Genomic DNA, 23,303 nt, shown 5'->3' with positions numbered 1-23,303 from the left:
TTCTCTTCCTCTCCACCCAAGGAGTCAGGTCAGACTCCAGCCAAGAATTCCTCAAAATGCGAGGTGCAGTGTAGGCATTTGGTAAGTATCTGTGAAACTTATGAATGAAACAGACATGACTTGGTATATAAAATTGGCATATTCCACAACTGGCAAATGTTAGTCTCGGGAGAGATCTGAAGCCCAGGGCTTAGGCTATTTATCCGCCCCCCTACACACACACACACATGTGTTCTCCTACCTCCCCTGCCTAAAAGTTGAAATGATAAGAACACAATGATTCGGGCCCAAACTCGTGTTTATATGTGGAGGTGGGAAAGAGCCATGATCATCAGGAGGGGAAACTGAGGCAGGCCACAGAAGGAGAAATCCAGAAGGTCATCCGGCCCAGGACTCTTTCTGGAGGCTCAGAAATACCAGGATTCCAGGAGGTCTCACAGCATGAAGGGGACCTGACTACATTAGCTGGTGGTAGCCAGGATGGAGGATGATCATCAGGCAGCTGCTGAGAATGCATTTATATGCTAAGAGTCAGCATCCTTGGGCACACTAGGAGTGGGCAGGAGGGCCCCTTCATCGTCCCCACTGAGAGACATCCAAGGGGCTGAGGGAAGAGGAAAGGGGGGGAGGTCATGAGAATCTCTGAAATCTTCTGGGTTCCTGACTGCCCCTCCCCCACGTGTGTCTGTCTGTCTGTCTTTCCCAGTCTCTGTCCTACTCCGCAGGTTTCTGTCCCCCTCTGAGCTTCTGTTTCCTCCCTCCAGTCTCCCCACCCGCCGTGTCTGTTTCTTTCTGTCTAGATCCGCCCCCCCCCAGGTCTGTGTCTCCCTCTCCTTGGGGGTTTCTGTCCCTCTCTCTGAGTTCTTTCCCTCTTCCGGCTCCACACCTGGCAGCCCCTTTCTCATCCTCCTCCACAGCAGAGCTCCTCCTGCAGCCACTGCCGTGAGCAGTAAGAAGCTGACGACGATCCCAACCACTGGCACCGAGGATTTGGCTGGTGATTCTGCAGCCAGAGAATGATGTGAGATGCTGAGGGGACCCACCAGCCCATCTGAGTCAGGGCAGGAGCCTGGGGGTTCTCAGTCCCTCCCGACCTCAGCGATCCCAGCACCAGGTTTGGGGGAATGGGTGTGGATAGAGGGAACGCCAGTCAGCTGATGTTCTAGGTCTGTGCAGGATGCTCCCACAGCGCATAGAACCAGCCACGGCAAGATGGGTCTCAGTCACACTGGCCGAGGGACCCGTAGCAGCAGGGTGCGTGGTATTGTGACTCGGAGAGGAAGGGCCGGCACAGAGCAGGAGAAGGTCAGATTCACAGAGGACCGGCAGTGGCTGAGCAATACACGGTCAGTCTTAGTGACGACTGGTAGCAGCAGACAACGAATGATCAGACTAGCAGCAGCAAGAGGGAAGGCGGTAAGACTTAGGGAGGACTGTCCAGAGTGGTTAATGGGTGGGCAGACTCAGTGAGGCCAGCAGCAGCAGGAGGGAAGGCAGTCAGACTCGAGGGGGACCGGCAGCAGTGCGGCGGAAGGACGAAAGGCAGCCAGAGACAAGGAGTATCATCACGCAGCGGGACCTCACCCAGCTCCACCGTGAGGGGCTGCGGCAGCCCTGCGTGCTGCACCAGGCAGCGGTAGTGGTGCTCGTCGCCACTTTTGACGGTCAGCGAAGACCAGGCGTGGAAGGAACCGTCGCCATTGGGGCCAAGGTCACCTTCACCAGAGCCGGCGGCCAGCCCGTTCCGGAGGAATCGCAGTTGTAGCTCCGGGGGATAGAAGGAGAAGGCACTGCAGGTGAGCACAGAAAAGCCGGGGCTGCCGGGTCGGGCCTTCAGGCGCATGGAGGGCGGCTCTGCAGACAAACAGGCAGACAGACCTCAACCCGAAGCCCACGAACCCCTGGGGCCAGACCTAGTGAGGGTCGGGGAAGGACATACAGAGGCCTCCATTCCTCCCACCATACCCAGCAGGCCCCACCATGTGCCCTGCACTGTGCTGAGCCTGGAGGATGTAGTGGCACAGGTAAAGGGACCTTCCTGAGGGGCTAGAGACCCCACCTATCCACGGTGAGGGTATCCACCGCTCATCCATTCCTTCCTACAATAGACACATACTGAGCATCAACCATGTGCCAGACACTCTTCTAGGTGCCCGGGACACAGCAGTGAACAAGACAGACCAAAGTCCCTGTCTTTGGGGAGCCTAGGTAGCTCAGTTGGTTAAGCATCTGCCTTCAGCTCAGGTCATGATCCCAGGGTCCTGGGATCGAGCCCCACATCGGGCTCCCCGCTCAGCGGGAAGCCTGCTTCTCCCTCTCCCACACCCCCTGCTTGTGTTCCCTCTCTTGCTGTGTCTCTCTCTGTCAAATAAATAAATAAAATCTTAAAAAAAAAAAAAAAGATAGTAAGCAGATATTATGAAAAATACCATACCAGCGCATTTGAAATTTAAATGAACTGGACAAATTCCTAGGAAATGCAACCTTTCAAAACTGACACAAGAAGAAATAAAAAACTTGAGTAGTCCTATAATGATTTAACAATTTTTAATCCATAATTTAAAACTTTCCAAAAAATAAAAGTCCAGGTCCAGGTGACGTCATTGGTGAATTTTTAAAACAAACAAAAACAAATAACACATCTACATCTAATTTAGGAAAAAAGGCTCCACTGCAATTCAGTGGAGGAGACAGGATGGTGGTCTTGCAACAAAGGAAGCTGGGTCAACTGGAGATCCACGAGGGACAAATAACCTTGACCCCTTACCTCACACCATCATACACAATTAACTCTAGATGGATTCACAGTTACATATAAAAGTTACTTATCAACCAAGCTTCTAGAAGACCTAGAAGAATACCTTCATAGCTTTGGGAGAGGAAAGATTTCCTCAAGAGAACACACACAAAGCTACAGATAAAAGATGGATGGATTGATCTTCATTAAAACTAAGAACTTTTGGGGGCACCTGGGTGGCTCAGTCGTTAAGCATCTGCCTTCAGCTCAGGTCATGATCCCAGGGTCCTGGGATCGAGCCCCGCATCGGGCTCCCCGCTCAGTGGGAAGCCTGCTTCTCCCTCTCCCACTCCCCCTGCTTGTGTTCCCTCTCTCGCTGTGTCTCTCTCTGTCAAATAAATAAATAAAATATTAAAAAAAAAAAACAACTAAGAACTTTTGTTCATCAAAAAGTTTCATCAAGAGAATGAAAAGACAAGCTGCACACTGGGAGAGGTTATTTCCAATAGAACCACCTGACATAGCCAAAAGACTCATATCCAGAATATATTAAGAACTCTAATAAGAAAAAGAGATAAAAATTCCTATTTAAAAATGGTCAAAACACTCAAACAACCACTCCAAAAGAGTGGACGCTCAACTGGTCAATAGTGCAAAAAAGTACCCTGTCACTAGTCATCAACTCATTTAACTGAATTTTTTTAAGGATTTATTTATTTGGGGGGGAGGGATAGAGGGGGAGGGAGAGAGAGAATTCCACGCTGACTCCCTGCTGAGCACGGAGCCTGATGTGGGGCTCAATCCCACAACCCAGAGATCACAACCTGAGCCAAAACCAAGAGTCGGAGGCTTAACCAACTGAGACACACACGCCCCCTCATTGATCTGATTTTGCCAAATCATGTATACGATTATCATTTATCATCAGAGAATTGAAAAACGCATCACAATAAGATACCACCACACACCCACCAGAATGCTTCAAATTCAAGACAGACAATATCAGGGTGCCTGGGTGGCTCAGTTGGTTAAGCGACTGCCTTCGGCTCAGGTCATGATCCTGGAGTCCCGGGATCGAGTCCCACATCGGGCTCCCTGCTCGGCGGGGAGTCTGCTTCTCCCTCTGACCCTCCCTTCCTCATGCTCTCTCTCTCTCTCTCTCATTCTCTCTCTCTCTCTCAAATAAATAAATAAAATCTTTAAAAAAAAAAAAAAAAAAAGACAGACAATATCAAATTTGGCAAGTCTGTGGAGCAACTGGAGTTCTCATACACAGCTGGTGGGATTATGAAATGGGTTCAACCCCCTTGAGAAAAGTGTTTAGCACTACGTACTAAAGCTAATCTGGGGCCTACACCACCATACACAAAAGAGCACATGCTCACAGTCATGTGAAATTCAAAATCACGCAACGCCATGGTGATAAAAATCGGGTCAGTTGTTGCCCTTGAGAGGTATGGAATGGGAGGGGACACAAGGAAGTCTTGTGGGGTGCTGGAAATGTTCTAGATCTTGGTACGCAGGTACATGGGCATCCATTAAACTTAATCAAGCCATATACTTTAGGTAAGTGAGTTACACCTCAATAAAAAAGAAAAAACAAAGACACTATAGTGAATGAATGGACAAAACAATGGCATGGGATACAGTAATGGGGGTCATACTGGGGCACACTTTAACCAGGGTGATCAGGGAGGGCCCTGCTGAAGAGCTGACATCCAAGGTCAAACCTAAAGCATGAGAAGGACCCAGTCATGGCAGGATCCCAAGGAAGAGAACTGCAAGCAGAGGGAACAGCGGGAGCAAAGGTCCTGAGGAAGAAAAGAACCTGACACTTGGAGGAAGGGGTGAGAAAGCCAGCATGGCTGGGGTGTTGTGAAGTTATAGTGACAGAAAGCAGCCAGGCCCAGCCACTTGCAGGGATTGTAGGCCACGGAGTAGAGGTTGCATTGTAGTGTAAGACTAAAGAAAAGTTAATGGGGGCAGTTTTAAGCAGTGGCAGGCTAGGAGCTCATTTATGTTTTAAAACATTCCTCTGACTGCTAGGTAGAGGATGGTCTGTACTGAGGGCCAGGATGGAAGCTGTGACTGCAAGATGGGGACACTGAGGACAAAAGAGCTCTAGTTCCAGCCCCTGAGAATCCCCCAGACATGCACAGAAGTACAGTTGGGGTGTTTTGGTGCTATAATGGGGGTCACGCAAGGCATCGTGGGGGTCCAAAAGAGGCAAGTGAAAAGCCTCACGGGCCACAGGAAAATCTCCCCAGCTGCGATACCAGAGGAACCGATGGAGAAGGGCGGAGGTGGAGAATGCGAGGGCTGGTGTAGGCTCGAGGAACTCTGGGTGAGCCTGTCTGGGTGAGTGAAGCAAATGGAGGCTGAGGAGAGGGACAGAGACCACGGCGCTTGGGGTCTCCAGGCCAGGCTGAGGAACTTGAGCTGTGTCCAGAGGTCTCTGAGAGCCCGGGGAGGGCTGTGTGCGGGAGAGGAGCGGGGGCAGCTCTGGGTGTAGAAAGACCCTCTGGGACATGTCCGGGAGGAGCTGCAGTGGGGAGGGTGGAGGCCAGGAGACCAGGGAAGAGGCTGCGGGAATACGATGAGGCCTATGGTGGGGGTGTGGGGATGGAGAGATCCATGGGGATGAGGGATTCTTCTGGAGGCCGCTCACCCTTCCACTCCAGGTTTCCACGGCCCCTCTCCAGATGCCCCAGTAGCCGCTGGGGGCAGGAGTTGAGCAGGAAGGTCCTCTCCTTGCTGACCGCCCCGGCCTGTTGCATCCACGTCTTCCGGATGGTCTCAGTCTCGGGCCAGTCCCCATTCCAGGTGCCCAGCTTGGGGTCGAAATTCATGAAATCCTCGCCGTTCAGAGCAAACTTGGCCACGGGCACCGAGGTGTTGTCAGGGCCCAGCTCACAGCCCAGCAGCCCCTGCAGGGTGTAGGGTCCTGGGGTGCCCACATACAGGTGAGCAGGACCCAGGAGCAGGGGCCCCGGCCCCCCCGCGCTCAGACCCCGGGGGGCCTGCTCTTACCTCCTTCCCCCAAGGCTCTGAGACCTTCAAGAAAGAGCTCCTGCTTGTTCCTCAGGTCTGTCGTCTCCTTCTCCCAATACCAGGAGACCTGGTTTTCCCAGACCCAAGCCCCGCACGGCTCAGCCTGGGCCCGCAGGTTACTGTAGCTCAGGTACTGCTGTGGGCCGAGCCACCCGGACACCCAGAAGGCCGGAGTCCCAGGGGCAGGAGAGGACACCGCCGTGAGGTGGTACAGGAGGGAGAAATGGCTGTCTGCTGGAGGGAGACAGAGATGAAGAGAGCAGGTGGGGGGAGGCCCTAGACTGGGAGCAGGACAGACACCCTGAAAGTGAAAAGACTCAACCCCAAAGAGCAAGGACGGACCCAGAGAGAGGGAGACAACCTTGGGGGGTGGGGGGCGGACACGGGACGCGGAGAGGAAAGGGACAGACTGGGGGGGACAGACCCAGAGAGAGGAGCTGGGAAAAGACCCAGAGAGAGGGGGACAGGTTTGGTGGGGGGCAGACTTCGAGAGGAGAAGGACAGATCCGGAACGTGGAGGACAGACTGGGGGTGGGGGGTGGGGGACAGACCCAGAGTGGGGGGGTGACAGACTCAGAGAGAAGCGAACAGGTGGCCCGCAGACGCAGACACCGAGGGAGGAGGAACAGTGAGTGATAAAGCGCCGCTCGGCGAAGGAGGTCGGGCCCGCCCGAGGGAAGCCTCAGATTTCGCTTCCCTCGCCCCTTCCCGGCCGCCGGCGCCTCCCTCCTACCCGGCAGCCGCGGCCCCTCACCTGCGCGTAGGGTCGGCAGCAGGAAGAGCAGGAAACCGAGCCCCCAGGGCCGAGGCCGGGGGACCCCCATCCTGAGCCGGAGACCTGGGGCGGGAGGGGGAGCGTGACTGCTCCGACCCCCGCCCCGCCCCCGCCTCCCCCAGCTCCCGAGGGGCTCGGCCAGCACGCGCACCCGCGCCGGGGGGCCCCGGGGCTCCGCGACCGAGGCTGGCCACCCTGCCCTCCTCCCCGGTGAACTTTCACCCCTTCATTTGCTCCCTTTGGGTTAATTAATTACAGAGCCTGGATAGGCTGAGAGTTCTGTCTCGGAGCCCGGTCCCGCCTCTTCCTCCTCCCTCAGACCCTGGAATCCGAGTCCCAGCCCCTCCTCCTCAGACTGGGGAGCCCCGGCCCCCAGCCCCTCCTCCCTCAGACCCTGGAGTCCAGGCCCCCAGCCCCCGCCTTTCTGAGACCCAGGGGTCCACGCCCCCAGCCCCTCCTTCCCCAGGCCCAGGAGTCCAGGGCCTCCAGCCCCTCCTCTCTCAGACTCGAGAGTCCCTGCCCCCGGGCCCCTCCTTTCCCAGACCCAGGAGTCCAAAGCCCCCAGCTCCCTCCTCCCTGAGACCCGGGAGTCTAGACCCACAGCCCCTCCTCCCTCAGAGCCTGGAGTCCTCACCCCCAGCCCCCTCCTCCCTCAGACCCAGGAGTCCAGGGTCTCCAGCCGCTCCTCCCTCAGACCCGAGGGTCCCTGCCCCCGGACCCCTCCTTCCCCAGACCCAGAAGTCCAAAACCCCCATGCCCCTCCTCCTTCAGGCCGGGGAGTCCGGAGCCTCCAGCCCCTCCTCCCTCAGACCCGGGAGTCCAGACCCCCAGCCCCTCCTTTCTGAGACCCAGGGATCCGGGTCCCCAGCCCCTCCTTCCCCAGCACCAGGAATCCAGCCCCCCCAGCCCCTCCTTCCCCAGACCCAGGAGTCCAAGTCCCCAGCCCTCTCCTCCCTCAGACAGAGGAGTCCAGGCCCCCCCCACCCGACCCCGGCCCCCCACACCACTCCTCCCTCAGACCCGGAGTGCAGGACCCCAAACCGCTCCTCCCTCAGATCCAGGAGTCCTGACCCCCGCCCGTCCTCCCTCGGCCTGGGCCCCAGCTCTGCTCACAGCAGCGAAGTTCCCGTCCAGCCTGCAGCCCTAGCTGGCTCCCGTGACTGGAGACCCCAGTTCCTCTCTCACATCCTGTCCGGAGACTGCTCCCTGACTTCAGGAATATCCAACCCCGCCCCCCAGCTGCAGGGCACACCCCAGGCCCTGCGCCCAGCCTCTCTGAGTATTTGTCTCTGCCTCTCTTGAAACTTTTTTCTTTGTTTCTTTTCTTTTTGGTCTCTCTCTCTCTGTTGCTCCGTTTTCTTATTTTGAGGGTGTCAGTCACCCAGCGAATTCATGACAAAGTTGAGAGCCCGAGACTGTCGGAGTCCAAATGTGGAGGTTTCAGGGGGTCCCCTTCTTACCTCGTCGTACAACCTCCCCCACCTCTCACCCCTTCACCAGCTCTTGCTACACAGTGAAAGTTCTCCAGACACCTTCTAAATTTCCTCCTTGGAACCCGTCCCCTAAGGGTCCCCTTAAAATGCCCTTACACTTCTTTAGTATCTTCTGATACGGCCTCAGTAACTCAGTCCCACGATAGACTGCTCACAGGCTTAGAGGGCCCCTCCAGTCCCCTGCCCCAGCCCACGCTGCAGCGACAGTAACTCCATTATACTGGAATGTTGTACATATATAGAAAGAGACTTATTTTAAGGAATTGGCTCATGTGATTGTGCTGGCTTAGCAAGTCTAAAATATGATAGGGGTTGTTGGCAGCCTGGGGAAAGAGCTGCAGGTCAAGTCCCACAGCAGCCGGCTGGACAGCCAGGGAGAGCTGATCTTGCAGATGGAATCTGATCGAAGGCAGTCGGCCCACTTAGGGGAGGTCCGTGTTGTCCTATTCAGGCTGCAACTGATGCGCTGTAGCCCACCCACATTCTGGAAGGGTAGTTGCTTTCCTCCAAGTCCCCTGACTTCAGTGGAAGTCTCATCCCAAAACACTCTCACGGAAATATCCAGAGTAATGTTTGACCCAACATCTGGGGCCTGGGGTCCAGCCAAGCTGATACATGAAATTAACCGTGACACATGGTAAATCTGTGTTCGACTTAGTGAGGAGCCTGTAAGATCCACCCTGAGGGCCTCTAATGCTGCTGAAGGAACCTCCGTTCATGCCCCACAAATCCTATTATAGCACCCTCAGTTCTTTCCTAAAATACTCTGAGGAACCCGCCGTGCCCAGTTGTCCCCTCTGCGTCCCTAGGGATCTGGCTATGTCTCTAGGGGACCATTCCAGCAGCCCCGGGGCTCTCATTTTAAAGGCCTCAGGACCCAAAACAGGCAAAGTAAATAATAAAATAAAGGCCCCAGGTTCCTCCTGTGATGTTCCTTGGACCCTGGTATAAAAGGGCCAATGTCTTGGGCACCTGGGGGGCTCAGTCGTTGAGTGTCTGCCTTTGGCTCAGGTTATGATCCCAGGGTCCTGGGATCGAGCCCTGCATCGGGCTCCCTGCTCAGCGGGAAGCCTGCTTCTCCCTCTCCCACCTACCCCTGCTTGTGTTCCTGCTCTCGCTGTCAAATAAATAAATAAAGTCTTAAAAAAGGGGGGGGCACTGTCTTGTGACAGTGCCCCCCAGGACCCTGCTTTACTTTCCCTTGGAGCCTGGAAACCACTGCCCTGGGGCCCCAATAATGAACTTTAGTGCCGTGTCCCCGGTGTCCTGCAGGACCATGGCCAGAGGCCCCTACTGGGCCCCTGGTCTCTGATATCTCAGATCCCCACCCCCATGCCCTTCGGGTCTCCTAGAATCCTGAGGCCCAGCAATAACGTCTGCAACAGCTTCTGCTAATCTCTCTCTCAGAATCGGCCACCCCACCCCTGGGATCCTGCTAAACCAGTCCTGAGCCCTCACCCTGGTGTGACCCCAGAGGGGCCTCAGCCCCAGGCCCTTCTCTCCCTCTAGACATTCCAGCCAGCAACAAATCTCCTGCATTTGCATTTCTCAGGGACTTGCTATCAGGCCCTTCCCATGTCTCCTCGCCAGATAGACTGTTCCTCCCTCACCCAGGAGAGAATGACCCTCAAGGGACCCCATTATAAAGGGGCCCTGAGGTCTTGTTACGTGGCTCTGTGTCTCCTCTTCAGGTCCCCTGGGTCCTACTCTACTGGTTAAGACACCCCCCTCCCCCAGGGATCTTCTCTATAGCGTAGGTTCCTAAATAATGCCACTAGAGCCCTGGGGACAAGCCCTTGGGTTCCTGCCACTGCGCTCTGGGACTCTAGTGCATTGTCCCTAGGGCCTTCCATAATGCTCACATTTTGCCCAACTGTCCTTCAGCTCCTGCTTTACCCCCTCTCTGGGTATCTGACGCCTCTGGGTGTCCTCAGTCCTGCTACAATGTCCCATCAGCTGTCATTGCAACACCTCTCAGGACCCTACTCTAATATTCACTGGGTCCTGCCGAAAAGTCCTTTGGTTCCTGATAAAATGTCCCCAGGACCTGTGTACTCTCCCCCTGAGCACTCAGAAGGTCCCCTGGACTCTGCTACAATGGGTGCAGTCTTCCCTCATGTGGCCTTGAGAATCACCAAAATGACCACAGGATGTCCCCTCTAAACCCTTGGGGTCCTGCCAGGATCCAATTAGAATGTCTCCTAGTGGGGCACCTGGGTGGCTCAGTAGGTTAAATGTCCCTTCAGCTCAGGTCATGATCTCCAGGTACTGGGATCGAACCCCTTATCGGGCTCCCAGCTCATCGGGGAGCCTGCTTCTCCTTCTCCCTCTGCCTCTCCCCCTGCTTGTGCTCTCTTTCTCTCAAATGAATAAATAAAATATTAAAAAAAAAAAGAATGTCTCCTAGCTCTACCATGAAGTCTTTAGGGCTCTGCTAAAACACTCCAAGGGAATGCCCAGGCGGCTCAGTCGGTTAAGCATCTGCCTTTGGCTCAGGTCATGATCCCAGGGTCCTGGGATCGAGTCCTGCTTTGGGCTCCTTGCTCAGCAGGGATCCTGCTTCTCCCTCTGCCTGCTGCTCCCCCTGCTTGTGTGCTCTTTCTCTCTCTCTCTCTGACAAGTAAATAAAATATTAAAAAAAAAACAAACCCAACACTCCAAGGGCCTGCTAGTTTGTTTCCCCCAGAACCATCAGAGTGTTCTCTAGGGCTATGGGAAAATTCCCACAGGCTTTTCCCTACGTGGCCCAGGGTCCTGCTTCAGTGGCCATCCACCATGGCCCCGGATCACCGCATTCATTTCCCGCTGCTGCCATAATTTAACCACAGACTTGGCGGCTTAAAACAACACAAATTTTTTATCTTGCGGTTCTGGAAGTCAGACATCTAAAATGGTCCACAGCGCTGGTTCTTTCTTTTTTTAAAATTTTTATTTATTTATTTATTTTTTAAAGATTTTATTTATTGGGGCGCCTGGGTGGCTCAGTTTGTTAAGCGACTGCCTTCGGCTCAGGTCGTGGTCCTGGAGTCCCTGGATCGAGTCCCACATCAGGGTCCCTGCTCGGCAGGGAGTCTGCTTCTCCCTCTGACCCTCCCGACCCTCCCCCCTCTCATGCTCTCTCTCTTTCTCTCTCAAATAAATAAATAAAATCTTTAAAAATAATAATAATAATAATAAAGATTTTATTTATTTTTCAACAGAGAGAGAGAGCGAGCGGGAGAGGGAACACAAGCAGGGGGAGTGGGAGAGGGAGAAGCAGGCTTCCCGCTGAGTAGGGAGCCCGATGTGGGACTTGATCCCAGGACCCTGGGATCATGACCTGAGCTGAAGGCAGACGCTTAACGACTGAGCCACCCAGGTGCCCTCTTTCTTTTTTTTAAAAAAAAGATTTTATTTATTTATTATTTATTTATTTATTTATTTGACACAGAGAGCGAGCACAAGCAGGGGGAGTGGGAGAGGGAGAAGCAGGCTCCCCGCTGAGCAGGGAGCCCAGTGAGGGGCTCAGTCTCAGGACCCCAGGATCATGACCTGAGCCGAAGGCAGATGCTTAACTGACTGAGCCACCCAAATCCCCCACGCTGGTTCTTTCTTAAGGCTCCAGGGGAGAATCCGTTTCTGTGCCTTTTCCAGCTTCTAGAAGCTGCCTGCATTCTCTGGCTCTGGGCCCCTTCCTCCAGCTTCAAAGCCAGCAGAACAGCATCTGCTCTCCTTTCTGACCTCTGTGTGCTTGCGGCCATCCGTCCTCAAATCTCTCTCTGGCTCTGATCTTCCCACCACCCTCTTATTTTTTTTTTTATTAATTTTTTAAAAGATTTTATTTACTTATTTGACAGAGAGAGACACAGCGAGAGAGGGAACACAAGCAGGGGGAGTGGGAGAGGGAGAAGCAGGCTTCCCACTGAGCAGGGATCCGATGCAGGGCTCGATCCCAGGACCCTGGGATCACGACCCGAGCTGAAGGCAGCCGCCTAACAACTGAGCCACCCAGGTGCCCCTAATTAATTTTTATTAAACATGAGAAGTAATGCTTTTCTCAGCCTGTTAGGTTGCAAACCCACAATGGTGGTGTTGTTAGTGTCATATTCTACCCAACTGAACTAACCAGCCAGCCACTCAGCTCCTGCCTCCCTCTTATAAATATGCTCAGGATTACATTGGTCCCCTGGATAATCCCAGATCATCTCCCCATCTCAAAATCCTGAATTTAATCACATCTGCAAAATCCCTTTTATCATAGGAAGTAATATATTTGCAGGTTTCGGGGGATTAGGGCATTCACCTTTGGGGGACCACTATCCAGCCTACCACAGTCAGGAAGGACGCCCTTCCTTGTCCCTGTTAGAATATCCCCCTTCTGATCTCCTCTCCCGGGGCTTGGCAATGAGAACTCTCAGTCTGCCAGAACATTCCCCATAATGTCCCTCCTTCCTGCTACAACAGAGAAAGCCCTCAGCGTCACTTAGTACCCACTGGGAGTCCCTTCTAGGTGTCCTGGGGTCCTGTTATGTCTTCAGGGGCTATTTACAGCATCTGCTGGCTGTCCCTTCTCATATTCCCAGGGTCCGGCTCTAAAGATCCTGCCTGTGCCCTCCAGAGCCCCTAGGCTCCTGCTATCATTTCCCCAGGGGCCCACTATAAAGAAGAGAAAGCCCACGGCAGGACCAGTTACGTAATTTGCAGGGCTTGGGGCAAATGAAAATGTGGGGCCCCTTGTTCCAACTTCAAGACAGTTCGAGCAGAGCATTGAACCATTGAACCCAGCGTGGGTCCCTTCTGAACCAGGTCCACGAAGCCGCGTTGGCCCTGGGGACTGTGTACTCTGATCGGCCCCACGCCTTAACATGTGCCCCTCCCCTCTGCACCTGCACCATAGTGCCCCCTACTGACTCCATGAGGCAATCACACCTGAGTTCAAAACTAAACCTCCCTCTTCCTCCGCTTCTCTGAGCCCTGGTTTCCTTATCTGTAAAGTGGGAATAACGATCCTGCCAACCTCAGGGGGAGGCTTCAGCGAGTCAAGGGTTGAGCATGGGGCACATGATAGGGCAAAATATTAACATTTGTTCCCCTTAATGTGCCCCCGCCGACTCCCAGCTGCTGTTAGGGTCCCAGGGATCTCAGACACCAGGGCTCTGGATATGTCTTGTTCCCTCTTGCACCCCCAGGGGCCAGCACAGTAAATATTGGTAGAATGAATGATGGCAACCACGAATGACCCTGGGCTGTTTTGATATGCCCCTGAAACTCTTCTAGAATGGCTTTGGTGTCCTTGTTAGAACGTTCTAGCAGAATCTATAGTGTAGCCCTCTGTGATAATATAGAATAGAGCTGGGACCTACCAGAATGTTGGATCCCCAGGGATTTCCCACGATAGGCTCGGGGCAGGGCCAAAATGTGGCAGCAGGAGGCTCAAACACATGGGGAAGCTACTACAATTCAAGTTCCCTTAGACTCTACTCACAGACCTCCGGACCAGACCTGTCAAATGATTTCAGGTTCCTGCTGCTGGAAGTCCTGCTAGAGTAGAATACCGCAGGGGAGGCAACAATGATTGCCAGAATCAGAATATTCCAGAGGCCTGCTGATCACAGTGGTGCAGGGCCATGATACATTGTGATACCACCATGAGCTGCCCTGTTTTCATGTAATAGGCCTGACCCCTGCTGACATACATCTAGGACCCTGCTATGAAACTGTGCCTGCAGCTAATTTCCCTGAGAAAAAAGCAATGCCACTGGGACCTCCTACAGAGGCATTCAACAGAATATTCTAGAAGCATGCTAAAATAGACTCAAGGTCCCATGCCAGCCCACCAGGGCTTGCTGTAATAGATGCAGGTTCCACAACCCTATAATGAATACCTCTGGGGCCCCCTGGCAAAGACTCTTGTCCTTGGGCCTTCCTGAAGGGACCCAGGGCCTGTCACACTAAGCTACCTCAGGGCCTTTCTCTAATGGGCTCAGGAAAAATTACTTCCATCAGAAGTATCATTTACTAGAACTAGTTCTACTCCATTAACACACGTAACCATAGTTCATCCTCCAATGGGGGAGAGAGGCCAGAACTCATTTTACAGATTAGGAACCTGAGGCTCTGCGGTTGGCGGGGGTGGGGTGGGGTGGGGTGACCTGCTAATGAGCAGCAGAGCTAGAAATCAGAACAGTGCCTGTGGTCATCATGCTTTCACTTGGAGGCATCTGCTCATGGTCCCTGCTTCTGGCTATTCCAGGCCTTGAGACCCAGGGCTCAGGCCTGCCCTGTGAGAATGCGAGGATTTAACTTGGATCTGTTTACTCCACTAAACACGTATGGAACGCTTACAACTTGTCCACGGGCTGGGGCTCACATTCTGGTGGCTAGTAGGTAAACAAACATGCTGTATCACTCAGGATTTGTACAATAAACATGTAAATATACAAGAAATGGGCTTCACCTGTCTGTAGGGCAATAAAGCCAGGAGGGGTGGTTGGGAGGACTGGAGGTTTTGTCAGATGGAAAGAGGCTGGTGAGCATTACAGCTGAAGGCAATGAAGGAGGGAGCCAGGTGGACACCTGCGCTGAGAGCTTCCAGGCAGTGGGCACAGCCAGTGCGAAGGCTCAGAGGAGGGAGCAGGTCTGGTGGGTGCTGGCCGGCCGAGCCAGGAGGGAAGAGCGGTGCGGAGGGCTGAGGGCAAGCGCTGAGGCTGTGACGGACCTAGGAATGCTCTCTGGCTGTCACTTGACTCTAAAAAGGATAGACACGGTGGTCACCTCCCTCCAGGCACAAGTGGTGTGGCCCCAGGGCATCTCTCCTTGGTCTTCGCCACCTGACCCACCAGGCATGTCCCCCAACACACACCAGGCAGATGCCCCACCGGTGACTAGGTAACCTAACGCGACCGCTGGGAGGGAACAGGGGAGCTGGGCTGCTGTTGTCAACAGGGCAGCCCCACCCCAAACGGAAACACCTGTGGTGGGGGGGGCTCTGGGAGCAGCCTCAGAGCCCTTTCTGGGTCCCGGTCCCCTTCTGCATGGTCCCTGCCCTCTAGCACGGGGTGGGGCGGGCTTGCAGGCTGGAAATCCAGGGCGGTGCCCCCTTCTGACCTGTCCCTGCCCCTTCCTGCCCCCTTTGATGCGGCCCCACTTCCTCTGGCAGGAACCCCCGCCCTCACTGGGTCTGGGTAAAAAGGAGGCACGGAGCTGGTCCAGAGGCAGCGCCCCTGAAGGCAACAGCTCCTCTCTCCTCTCGGCCCTGTCTCCCAACCCTTGTACCAGTGCTGTGCCTCGGTCCCTGGTACAGGCATGGGGGGCAGGGACCTGGGGACCCCAGCAGCACCGGCCCCGAGGGGTGAAGTAAGCAGGTGACCCCAGCACCTCCCTCCTCGGTGCCTCCATCTCCGCCTGCTGCAAGTCGGGTGAGGGTCTCTCCAGATTCTAGAAGTCCTGCTTCCTGCTGCTTTGCTGACCCCCAACTCTATCATCTTGAACTTGATTTCCTGCTCAAGGTCCGTCTGGTCTTGTTCTGAATCTGAATCTGTCACTACCTGTGGTCTCTGACCTTGCTCAGAGTCCAGCTGAGCCCTCTGTCCTTATCTCTGTAACTGATCCTCAAGGTCGCTCTCCTTTCCCCCCCGTTTTTCTTTAATAGAATGCCTTCCGCTGTTAGGGTCAACCTCTCTCCCTTCCCCACGTTTTCCCCTGACAGTCCAGGTCACCGTCTGGCCATGTCAGAAAGCTCTTTCCCTGACCCTGTTCCCATTTCTCTCCTCCCCTCAAGGCCACCCCGACCTGATCAGTCTCCCTTCCAAGGGCTTCCTAACCCATGTCTGAGCAGCCTGCAACCGGGTGCTGCAGAGGTGGGTCCCAGGCTGGCTCCAGCTTGGCCTGAGATGACAGGTGCCTTCAAAGCCAACTTCCTTGGATTTTCAGGCAAAGCAAGTTTCTAGAACCTGAGTGAGACCTGAAGCTCAGCTACTCCCTGAGGGGAGAACCTGCCCCCTCAGATGAGTTTGCTCGTCTGCAAAGGGGCCTGGTGCTTGCTCAGGAAGGGGCAGTGGGGCCTGGAGCTGGAGGGGTAGCTGCCTGGCTTCCCTGCCCCACTCCTCCACTGTCAGGGGAGAAAGGAAAGCCCAGGTTGAAGTCAAGTCCCCTGTGGTTCAGACCCAGACAGCACAGGACTCCGAAAGCCCATCCACCCCCGCCTGCCTCCCCCCTCCCCCCCCCCCCGGCCAGATCCAGAGGTGGCTGCTTCACCCTCCCCCTCCCAAGGAGGCCAGAGGGCCTAGACCGGAGTTGAGAGAACGCAGGACGCTACACCCTCACTCACTTCCTCCCCAGAGACTGGGGGTGGGGGGCACGCCCCAACGCCAGGTAGAAGGGCTTACTTTCTGACACCAAGAGGTGACATGAACCAAAAGGAGACCCAAAGAGGGGAGCAGTATCTTAATACAGGTTCATATCTTCACCCGAAGATGAGAGGACAGGAAGGATGTGGCTCCCAGTCCCACCCTTACATGGGGGTCCAGAGGATGAAACAGAACCCCATCTTTCGCATCAACCCCATTCAATTCCCAGGAACAATCCCTCTGGCAAAGGAGCAGATACCCTGGGCCAGGCCCCTGACTGGGAAAATAACTTTATTTTCTTCAGGGGTGTGGACAGATGTCTCGTCTCAGAACTTCTGGAACTGCTTCTTGGTGCCAGCGGCCTTTGTGACTTTGAGCACGTTGAAACGCACAGTCTTGCTCAAGGGCCGGCACTCGCCCACTGTGACGATGTCGCCGATCTGGACATCCCTGTGGACGTGGGCAGGTGCTGTCACGAGCTGGACTGTCCCATGCAGGCCACTAGAGCCTGAGGCCTCTCAGCTTTGGCCCCACCAAACCCCACCCAAGCTCCAGTTTCCAGTTCCACCTGCCCCCGGTCATTATTTATTGACCACAAACTGTGTCCAAGGTGGATAGAGAACACTCCAACCCTCTCAGGGGCCTCTTGTGGCAGAAGACCTCCATCGATCTTCTCCACTTTACACAGACTGGAGGCTCCTGAGAACATGTGCTTGGTTCCACCAGTCTGCTCACACCGTCTCCAACAGTTTACTACCCACACAGCAGCCAGGGCGCCCCGTTAACCCCGGCCAGGTCCCCCATGTCACTCAGCCTCGGGGGCAGCCACCCCCTCCTCTGCCTGCGAACCTGCAGGCCCACCGTGCTCACCTGAAGCAGGGGGACAGGTGCACGGACATGTTCTTGTGGCGCTTCTCAAAGCGGTTGTACTTTCGGATGTAGTGGAGGTAATCTCGGCGGATGACAATGGTCCTCTGCATCTTCATCTTGGTCACCACACCTGGGGGGAGGGGATGGATCATAGGTCAGCCCCCTGGGGAAGGGGGGCTTTGGGCAGCCCAGAGCATGCTGGGAATTGGGAGCTGCCAAGGAAGGATCCCAAGCCCTGCTGCTGACATCAGCTGTGCCAAGTGGCTTTCTCAGCAGTGCCCGTGGTGGGCATCTGAAGACCATTGTGAAAAGACATCATCTGCCAGTGCCCCTGGAACCAGGAGTCTGCCCACCCCCTCCTCACCCAGGAATTCTGAGCATTCCCCAGCCCATCATCCCTCAGACCGAGAAATCTGAACCCAAGCCCCCTCACTCACCAGAAAGAATCCGCCCTCGGATAGAGACATTACCAGTAAAGGGGCATTTCTTGTCAATGTAGGTGCCCTCAATGGCCTGAAAAAGGGAAAGAAAGGAGGGAGCCTTGGAACAAGCACTTCCTGAAATAATCAGGGGGTGTGGCCTCAGGGACACGAACTACATTTCCCACCAGCCCCTGGAGGAGCCAGTCAGATGTGGCCGAGGTACTCCGGAGTGTGCACACGTGCAGGGACAGGGGTCTCCTTCCTTCTGAGAGTAGCCCCCATACCTCCTTGGGCGTCTTGAAGCCCAGACCGATATTTTTGTAGTATCGCGGGAGCTTCTCCTTGCCAGTTTCTCCAAGCAGGACCCTCTTCTTATTTTGAAAGATGGTTGGCTGCTTTTGGTAGGCGCGCTCAGTCTAGGAGGAGGAGGAAGCTGGTGAGCCTGGAGCCGGCAACCTGGCCTTCAAATCTTCCCAGAAACCCCAGATCCCATCCTCTCCAGCATTTATTCCCCAAACGGCAGCCTCCCAAGCCTCCATAACTACCATCTAAAACACTCACCCCGAGTCTCTGAGTTCAGACTCAATTCTGAACCAGGGTTTTCTTAAGCATTTATGCTCTAAAACACCTCCCATCACCTGCAGAACTCATTCCTTAAAACCCAGGCACACACAATCATTCCTCTAACAGCGTGGACACCTTTCAGCAACGATTATTCTCCAAGCCACAAGGACACCCACCCAGGATTCTCTCCTTATATAATATATACGACTTCAGAAATAAATACCCAAACCACGGGCTTCCCGGATTAGCCCTTAGGGCTCAGTTCTCACAGGATTAACCCGATGGCCCAAGGCCTCCGGAAAACCACCCCATTAAGTTTTAAGAAGATAACTCCTAAAAGGCTTGAGCCTCCACTAAACCCCACGCGGGGAGCCCCCGGGATTTAGGAGGCGCTAATCTAGATTAATTCAAAGACACGCGCCCCCGAATTAATGCCTGGGAAATCGAGGCCGTCTGGCATTAACCCCAGAACTGGGGCGCGGAGTCCTTCTCTCCCGGACGCGCCCCTGAGGCCGAGGGTGGGCCCCGCAGCATCCGCGCCAACCCCGAGCCCGCACCTGAATGTCCGCCATCTTCCCGGCCGCCTCAAAAAAGGAAAGCCGGAAGGGCGTCCGGGTTTCCTTATCGACGGCACAGGGGCTGGGGAGGAAGTGACGAAAGGGGGCGGGAGCACGGTTTGGGGCGGTGCCTCGGGCGCGACTGTGATTGACGGGCGGCCCAAACCCAGCACGGACGCCCCACAGGATCAAGGGCAGGGAGTGGGGAAGCGGCGGACGCCGTCCCGCAAAAGTCACGCCATGAATGCGCTGGGTGCGCTAGTTCACGTTGGGAAGGCGAGGCCAGCCTTGAGCTCGCCTACGTTATCGCGAGAGTTATAGGGAGGCGGGCCTGTTTCGGCGGGGCTAAGATCACGTGGGGTGTGGAGACCGCGTGGCTGTGCTCCCGCAGAATTCAGACGGGATGTGGTGGTGGCGGCCATCTTTTTGCGGGGCGGCCAGCCAGAAGGTCTTAGGGGCATGAGCCACCGGCGCCGCCATCTTTGTGAGGGGCGGGTTTGACCATGAGTTTTTTTCAAGTTTAATGAAGTTTGTTGTCCTTTATGCCCTGTTTCATCCCCAGACAATAGTTTAGTGAAAACAAACAAAAAAAAGCAAAATAAAAAACCCTTTGGCTGATTTTCTGTGGCCGCTGGCACTTCAAGTGTATATGAGACTGAGGACCTGAATTTTTAACTTTGTTTCATGTTATTAGATTTAAATTTACACAGCTACGTGGAACTAACGTCTACGACATTGAACGGTGCAGGTCTATCATTGGATACTCTTTTTTTTTAAAGATTTCATTTATTTATTTTTAAGATTTTATTTATTTATTTGACAGAGAGAGACAGAGCGAGAGAGGGAACACAAGCATGGGGAGTGGGAGAGGGAGAAGCAGGCTTCCCGCGGAGGAGGGAGCCCAATGCGGGGCTTGATCCCAGGACCCTGGGATCATGACCCGAGCCGAAGGCAGACGCCCAACCGACTGAGCCACCCAGGCGCCCCCAGAGCATTTTTATCAGCACAGAAAGTTCTGTTGGACATTGCTGCTATAGACAAGGCTGTGCATATGTATACGGTGTCTTTAAATTGTACTAACTTGGGCACCGGGGTGGCTCAGTCATTAAGCGTCTGCCTTCGGCTCAGGTCGTGATCCCAGGGTCCTGGGATCGAGCCCCGCATCAGGCTCCCTGCTCAGCGGGAAGCCTGCTTCTCCCTCTCCCACTCCCCCTGCTTGTGTTCCCTCTCTCGCTGTGTCTCTGTCAAATAAATAAATAAAACTAAAAAAAATAAATTGTACTAACTTCAGAGTGTAAATGCTACCAACTTACAAAAAAGTAATTTGAAAGTTTAATTGCTTAAATTTCTTTCACACTTAATAGCTTTGTGAAAGTTTTTTTTTTTAGCTTTGTGAATTGTGAATGAAACATTTTATTGTTGTGTCAGTAAACTCTACACCTATTGTGGGGCTCAAACTTACAACCCCAAGATCAAGAGTCTCTTGCTCTGGTGACTGAGCCAGCCAGGCTCCCCTGAATGAAACATTTTTAATTGTTTTAGTTGCTTCAGTCCCTTTGCGGGTAGGGTTAAGAGGGAAGGACTTTTCATTTTTCTGTTTTAAGGCCTTCCATGTCTTCCCCCCCACTGACCTTGTAGTAGCTTTATTTTTTGAAGAAATAAGTAATCTTCTGGAGTTTTTGAATAACTTGATAAGGATTTATGATGTTTAGTTTAAAAAAAAAAAAAGGCAGGCCCTATAGTTGTTATTTGCAATGTGTGCTAAGCTATGTACAAAAGCAACTTAGAAAAAAGCCTGGAAGGAAATGCATGACATCGCCCTGGTGGTTTGCATCTCCAGGTGGTGAGATTAGGTGTTATTTCCTCTCTGGTTTTTACAATGCTCAGTATTTTGCAAATTGCTCAGAACAGCTGGTGAGATTTTGATGATAAGGGAAAAGCAAAAAAACATATATTGCTTCACTGTGAAGGGGTGGGGCAGTTTGGAGATATTTAGGTCCACAGCTTTTAATGACCACAACCCACAGTAGGAAATACAGTCGCATCGTGACCAAACACCTGTCTCTCTCCTCCTCTTCCCTCCCTTCCTCGTGCTTTATTATTATTTTTTTTAAGTTTACTGATTTATTTAAGTACTCTCTATACCCAACGTGGGGCTTGAACTCATGACCCTGAGATCAAGAGCCACATGCTCTTCCAACTGAGCCAGCCAGGTGCCCCCGTCCTCTTGCTTTCTAACTTAACTTTCTCCTTTCCTTCCTGCAATACACTGATTTTTTTTTCTTTTCGTTTCTATTCAATTTCGTGATCATTTTAAGGCTGGTTACAACCTACCACATTGATTTTCTGCCCTGCAGTATCAGACAGCCTTGATGTGGGCAATAATGAACTCCAGCCAACTCTAGTGATGAACACTTGAGGGAATATTTCTGGCCTCTGCCGGATTTCAGACATACTTACCAGGGTTTCACAACAGAAATGCAAATGACCTGGAGAAGCTCACGTTTCCATGTGCACCCCAATGCCTAGCAAAGTTAGACCCTCCCTTGGGCCCCACCCATGGACCAGGACGGGAAAGGGTGCTAGAACTCCTAGAGGATAAGGTGGAGATGGGCCAGGCATGCCCACACACTGTGGGAGGGTGCTTTGTGGGCAAGGTGCAAGATGGAGCTTTGAAAATGTTCCTGCTGCTGACCCAGAGGTTCTGAGCCTCCGTGTGTGCCCTCCAGGAAGGATTAAGGGGATGCCCAGAGATTCCAGTTGCATCGTCTAATGGTGAACGATGTTGAGCACCTTCTCATGTGCTTATTGGCCTTTGTGTATCTTCTTTGGTGAAATACTTCTCTAATTCTTGCCCACTTTTTACTTGATTTTCCTTATTATGGAGTTTGAAGAGGTTTTTTTTGTTTTTGTTTTTGTTTTTTAATTTGAAAGACAGACAAGAGAACAGGAATGGGTATGGGCAGGGTGTGGGGGGGGGCATTGGGAGAAGCAGACTCTCCGCTGAGCACAGAGCCCAGTGAGGAGCTTGATCCTGAGATTCCAGGATCATGACCTGAGCCAAAGGCAGACAGGTGGACACTTAACTACTGAGCCAACCAGGTGCCCGTTTTTTTTTTTTTTTTTTTTTTTGTATTTGTATTTGTTAATATACCCAGGAAACAAGTTGTTCAAAAGAGGTAGGATTTGCAAATATTTCCTCCCAGTCCATGGCTTGTTTTTTCAGTGGGATGTTTTTATAAGTTTGTACAGCCAAATTTATCTTTTTAAGGGATCATGCTTTTGGTGGGACTATATTGTATTGCTTTAACAGGCAGTTTTGTTAAGCTTAGTATTTAATTTTGGCCACTTCTGGAGGCAGCTCCTGTGGTGAGGGGGAGCCCCAGGAGGGGTAAAGATACCACCCATTTCTTAAATGATTCTCAGAGAAAACTTGTCACTGTGGTATCTTTGCCATTTTGGGAAGATTAATGACAGGACATGTGAGTTGTAATTTGCCCCCCAAATTAAAGTAAAATGCCCTGTGAATTATAATAAAATGTGTGTCACATTTAACTAGTTTTCTCTGCGCTGTTAGGCATTTGAATACTGAACTTCTAAATTAGAAATTTCCAAGTGTTGGGCGCCTGGGTGGCTCAGTTGGTTAAGCCTTCGGCTCAGGTCATGATCCCAGAGTACTGGGATTGAGCCCCATATGGAGCTCCTTGCTCCGCGGGGAGCCTGCTTCTCCCTCTGACCCTCTCCCCTCTCATGCTGTTTCTCTCTCTCTCTCTCAAATAAATAAAATCTTTAAAAAGAAAAAATAGAAATTTACAAGTGTTATTGCCCACTAATCTGAAAAGGCAGCACGTTAACAGGTGATTGTGAAGAGCTTGGTACCTGCTCAATGCTCCATTTACCCTTCCAGATCTAAGAAGTCTCAGGGGCGCCTGGGTGGCTCAGGGAGGTAAGCTTCAGACTCAATTTTGGCTCAGGGTCGCAAGATGGAGCTCTGTCTCGGGCCATGCTGGGCGCGAAGTCTGCCCATGATTCTCCCTCCACCCTCTCCCCGTCTCTGAAGTCTAGGGGCGCCTGGGTGGCTCAGTTGTTAGGTGTTCCTGCTTGTGTTCCCTGTCTCGCTGTGTATGTCAAATAAATAAAATGGGGCGCCTGGGTGACTCACTCGTTAAGCGTCTGCCTTCGACTCAGGTCATGATCCCAGGGTCTGGGATCGAGCCCCGCATCGGGCTCCCTGCTCAGCCGCAAGCCTGCTTCTCCCTCTCCCACTCCCCCTGCTTGTGTTCCTGCTGTCGCTATCTCTCTGTCAAAGGAACCTTTAAAAAATAAAATCTTTTTTTTTTTTTAAAGATTTTATTTGAGAGAGAGGATGAGAGGAGAGAGAGCAAATGAGAGGGGGGAGGGTCAGAGGGAGCAGCAGACTCCCTGCTGAGCAGGGAGCCCGATGCGGGACTCGATCCCGGGACTCCAGGATCATGACCTGAGCCGAAGGCAGTCGCCTAACCAACTG

At 53.2% G+C, this 23,303-nt stretch overlaps 2 protein-coding genes and 1 non-coding gene across 9 annotated transcripts; all 3 read right to left on the bottom strand.

The window, feature by feature from the left end:
- Window positions 1-280: 280 nt before the first annotated feature.
- Window positions 281-14,800, bottom strand: FCGRT (Fc gamma receptor and transporter). Of its 7 annotated transcripts, none has more exons than XM_078063455.1 (7): window positions 14,493-14,800; window positions 6,543-6,626; window positions 5,768-6,019; window positions 5,406-5,681; window positions 1,585-1,854; window positions 887-1,003; window positions 281-604 (listed from the first exon to the last, which is right to left on the bottom strand). In XM_078063455.1, exons 2-7 carry the CDS (start codon window positions 6,610-6,612, stop codon window positions 525-527), a joined length of 1,065 nt encoding a protein of 354 aa, XP_077919581.1. In that variant the 5' UTR covers window positions 6,613-6,626; window positions 14,493-14,800; the 3' UTR covers window positions 281-524. The 7 variants fall into 7 exon arrangements, with proteins under 7 accessions (XP_077919581.1, XP_077919580.1, XP_035924104.1 ...); XM_078063454.1 differs by having other exon boundaries at window positions 5,768-6,022; window positions 14,493-14,799; XM_036068211.2 differs by lacking the exon at window positions 14,493-14,800 and adding an exon at window positions 7,677-7,807 and having other exon boundaries at window positions 5,768-6,022.
- A 1,847-nt stretch (window positions 14,801-16,647) lies between these two features.
- On the bottom strand, window positions 16,648-18,956 carry RPS11 (ribosomal protein S11). Its single transcript, XM_036068249.2, has 5 exons — window positions 18,797-18,956; window positions 17,960-18,091; window positions 17,691-17,766; window positions 17,254-17,383; window positions 16,648-16,833 (listed from the first exon to the last, which is right to left on the bottom strand). Exons 1-5 carry the CDS (start codon window positions 18,809-18,811, stop codon window positions 16,710-16,712), a joined length of 477 nt encoding a protein of 158 aa, XP_035924142.1. The 5' UTR covers window positions 18,812-18,956; the 3' UTR covers window positions 16,648-16,709.
- Window positions 17,492-17,577, bottom strand: LOC118520304 (small nucleolar RNA SNORD35). The gene has a single exon (XR_004909592.1). It is a non-coding gene; the product is annotated as a small nucleolar RNA SNORD35 (small nucleolar RNA).
- Window positions 18,957-23,303: the final 4,347 nt, after the last annotated feature.

This window comes from Halichoerus grypus, chromosome 15, assembly GCF_964656455.1.
Source record: "Halichoerus grypus chromosome 15, mHalGry1.hap1.1, whole genome shotgun sequence".
Classification (NCBI taxonomy): domain Eukaryota; kingdom Metazoa; phylum Chordata; class Mammalia; order Carnivora; family Phocidae; genus Halichoerus; species Halichoerus grypus.
The sequence above is the reverse complement of the archived record's forward strand: the minus strand, read 5'-3'. Positions and strand labels throughout refer to the sequence as shown.

Coding starts and splice junctions, on each gene's coding strand:
- FCGRT (XM_078063454.1), bottom strand. CDS start 6,612: ATGGGGGTCCCCCGGCCTCGGCCCTGGGGGCTCGGTTTCCTGCTCTTC. Junction 1,004..1,584: donor GCCCCTCACGGTGGAGCTGG/GTGAGGTCCCGC, acceptor CTCTGGCTGCAG/AATCACCAGCCAAATCCTCG. Junction 605..886: donor GATGAGAAAGGGGCTGCCAG/GTGTGGAGCCGG, acceptor CTCTTCCCTCAG/CCCCTTGGATGTCTCTCAGT.
- RPS11 (XM_036068249.2), bottom strand. Junction 17,384..17,690: donor CCGAGGGCGGATTCTTTCTG/GTGAGTGAGGGG, acceptor CCCTCCCCCCAG/GTGTGGTGACCAAGATGAAG. Junction 16,834..17,253: donor CACCTGTCCCCCTGCTTCAG/GTGAGCACGGTG, acceptor CCACGTCCACAG/GGATGTCCAGATCGGCGACA.